General features: G+C 55.9%; 1 protein-coding gene across 1 annotated transcript in view; it reads right to left on the bottom strand.

Moving 5' to 3' along the window:
• Nucleotides 1-3,606, bottom strand: part of HSF1 (heat shock transcription factor 1) — a 13,649-nt gene that overhangs the window by 8,421 nt on the left and 1,622 nt on the right. The window contains exons 4-6 of the mRNA XM_018575351.1: nucleotides 3,207-3,341; nucleotides 1,570-1,631; nucleotides 74-170 (exon numbers count right to left, since the gene is read on the bottom strand). Coding sequence (XP_018430853.1) covers nucleotides 74-170; nucleotides 1,570-1,631; nucleotides 3,207-3,341 — 294 coding nt within the window. The remainder of the gene's footprint in view (nucleotides 1-73; nucleotides 171-1,569; nucleotides 1,632-3,206; nucleotides 3,342-3,606) is intronic.

The following is a 3,606-nucleotide window of genomic DNA, read 5'->3' as shown; positions in this document are numbered from 1 at the left end:
TCACAGGGTAGGTGCTGCTCCCCCGTCCCCACACTCACTGGGTAGGTGCTGCACCCCCCGTCCCCACACTCACTGGGTAGGTGGTGGCCCCGTTGACATGCTCCAGGGAGTACTGGCGGGTGTACTTTGACAGTGAATGGGCTGAGCTGCTGTCGTTCAGCATGAGCGGTCTGCAGGAGAGAACACAGTACGGTTATTAGAGAAGACACGCCCCCTAATATGGCCGACATCTCAGACAGGTCTGAGGAGGAAGGTTGTCCCTACAACAAGCTCAGAGCCATCACTCAGAAGACCTCCCAGACTGATGTGTAAAGCTGGCTCTACAACCTAACCTGCTGTGTATTCCCCAACAACGGATCTACAACCTAACCTGCTGTGCATTCCCCAACAACGGATCTACAACCTAACCTGCTGTGTATTCCCCAACAATGGCTCTACAACCTAACCTGCTGTGTATTCCCCAACAATGGCTCTACAACCTAACCTGCTGTGTATTCCCCAACAACGGATCTACAACCTAACCTGCTGTGCATTCCCCAACAACGGATCTACAACCTAACCTGCTGTGTATTCCCCAACAATGGCTCTACAACCTAACCTGCTGTGTATTCCCCAACAACGGATCTACAACCTAACCTGCTGTGTATTCCCCAACAATGGCTCTACAACCTAACCTGCTGTGTATTCCCCAACAATGGCTCTACAACCTAACCTGCTGTGTATTCCCCAACAATGGCTCTACAACCTAACCTGCTGTGTATTCCCCAACAACGGATCTACAACCGAACCTGCTGTGTATTCCCCAACAATGGCTCTACAACCTAACCTGCTGTGTATTCCCCAACAACGGATCTACAACCTAACCTGCTGTGTATTCCCCAACAATGGCTCTACAACCTAACCTGCTGTGTATTCCCCAACAACGGATCTACAACCTAACCTGCTGTGTATTCCCCAACAACGGCTCTACAACCGAACCTGCTGTGTATTCCCCAACAACGGCTCTACAACCGAACCTGCTGTGTATTCCCCAACAACAGATCTACTACCTAACCTGCTGTGTATTCCCCAACAACGGCTATACAACCTAACCTGCTGTGTATTCCCCAACAATGGCTCTACAACCTAACCTGCTGTGTATTCCCCAACAATGGCTCTACAACCTAACCTGCTGTGTATTCCCCAACAACGGATCCACAACCTAACCTGCTGTGTATTCCCCAACAATGGCTCTACAACCTAACCTGCTGTGTATTCCCCAACAACGGATCTACAACCTAACCTGCTGTATGTTCCCCAACAACGGCTCTACAACCGAACCTGCTGTGTATTCCCCAACAACAGATCTACAACCTAACCTGCTGTGTATTCCCCAACAATGGCTCTACAACCGAACCTGCTGTGTATTGACACACAATGTCATGGCAGTAATCTCTGGTCTCCTCGGTGTACGAAGACCTACCAGTCCCAGAGAAAGATAGACCGGAGATCTGACACCTCACATGGCTCCATCACCATACAACGTACTGATGATGGCGCACACACGAGCCGAGCGCAGTACACACTTACATCTTACGCTTCACTCCCAGGATCCGGTTGGACTGGACCAGAGAGATGAGGAACTGGATGAGCTGGAGAGACAATGGAGAAACATCTAACCGGGGGCCCAAACATGGCACATGAGCCCACCTCCATATCCCACCCCCTCCCTCAGCTCCACCCAGATACATTCCACACCCCCTCACTCCAAGACACATCATTCCGCCCCTTCAACCTCAGCTCCACCCATGCACATCCCGTACCGCTCCCATGAGCTCCACCCACGCACATCCCGTACCGCTCCCATGAGCTCCACCCACGCACTCCCACGCACCTCCCCTCCCGCTCCCATGAGCTCCACCCACACATCCTGTACCCCTCCCATGAGCTCCACCCACACACACCCTGTACCCCTCCAATGAGCTCCACCCACACACACCCTGTACCCCTCCCATGAGCTCCACCCACGCACATCCCATACCGCTCCCATGAGCTCCACCCACACAGATCCTGTACCGCTCCCATGAGCTCCACCCACACACATCCTGTACGGCTCCCATGAGCTCCACCCACACACATCCCATACCGCTCCCATGAGCTCCACCCACGCACATCCCGTACCGCTCCCATGAGCTCCACCCACACACATGTTGCACCCCTCCCTCAGCTCCACCCACACACATCCCATACTGCTCCCATGAGCTCCACCCACACATCCTGTACCCCTCCCATGAGCTCCACCCACACACACCCTGTACCCCTCCAATGAGCTCCACCAACACACATCCCGTACCGCTCCCATGAGCTCCACCCACACATCCTGTACCCCTCCCATGAGCTCCACCCACACATCCTGTACCCCTCCCATGAGCTCCACCCACACACACCCTGTACCCCTCCCATGAGCTCCACCCACGCACATCCTGTACCCCTCCAATGAGCTCCACCCACACACATCCTGTACCCCTCCCATGAGCTCCACCCACACACACCCTGTACCCCTCCCATGAGCTCCACCCACGCACATCCTGTACCCCTCCAATGAGCTCCACCCACACACATCCTGTACCCCTCCCATGAGCTCCACCCACACACTGTACCCATCCCATGAGCTCCACCCACACACATCCTGCACCCCCCTTGGCTCCACCCCCACACATCCTGTACCCCTCCCATGAGCTCCACCCACATGCTGTACCCATCCCATGAGCTCCACCCACACACATCCTGCACCCCCCTTGGCTCCACCCCCACACATCCTGTACCCCTCCCATGAGCTCCACCCACATGCTGTACCCATCCCATGAGCTCCACCCACACACATCCTGTACCCCTCCAATGAGCTCCACCCACACACATCCTGTACCCCTCCCATGAGCTCCACCCACATGCTGTACCCATCCCATGAGCTCCACCCACACACATCCTGCACCCCCCTTGGCTCCACCCACACACATCCTGTACCCCTCCCATGAGCTCCACCCACATGCTGTACCCATCCCATGAGCTCCACCCACACACATCCTGCACCCCCCTTGGCTCCACCCCCACACATCCTGTACCCCTCCCATGAGCTCCACCCCCGCACATCCTGTACCCCTCCCATGAGCTCCACCCACGCACATCCTGTACCCCCCTTGGCTCCAGACAGGTCCCTCAGGCTTTACCTTATTGACCACCTTCTGTTGCTGTGCATGCTTCTGCCGCAGACTGGCCACCTCCCTCCACAGCGCTTCGTTCTCACTGTACAGACAGAGGACAGCAGTCATCAGAAGAAAGGCGACACCGACAGAGGAGCCCACAGAGGGGGAGGGACCATAGGAAGGAGTCAGCACCGCCCACAATCATCCCGCTATGGGAGAATGAAAGTCTGATAGTGAGGTCCGGCCTCCTCTACCCGGGAAATCCAGCAACACTGCAGCAGCTGGTCACAGGACTCCCTCATGGCCCTATGTGGGTGGGGCTTTCACCTCTGATGTACACCCCCCGCCATCTGAGCAGTACAACCCTTGATGAGGAGTCCCTAACACCCCACACCACCCCCAACCTAGAACTGGTGAGGGTGGT

Source organism: Nanorana parkeri, unplaced genomic scaffold, assembly GCF_000935625.1.
Source record: "Nanorana parkeri isolate BGI_ZX_2015 unplaced genomic scaffold, ASM93562v1 scaffold3819, whole genome shotgun sequence".
Lineage (NCBI taxonomy): Eukaryota > Metazoa > Chordata > Amphibia > Anura > Dicroglossidae > Nanorana > Nanorana parkeri.
This window is presented reverse-complemented; position numbering and strand designations above follow the sequence as displayed.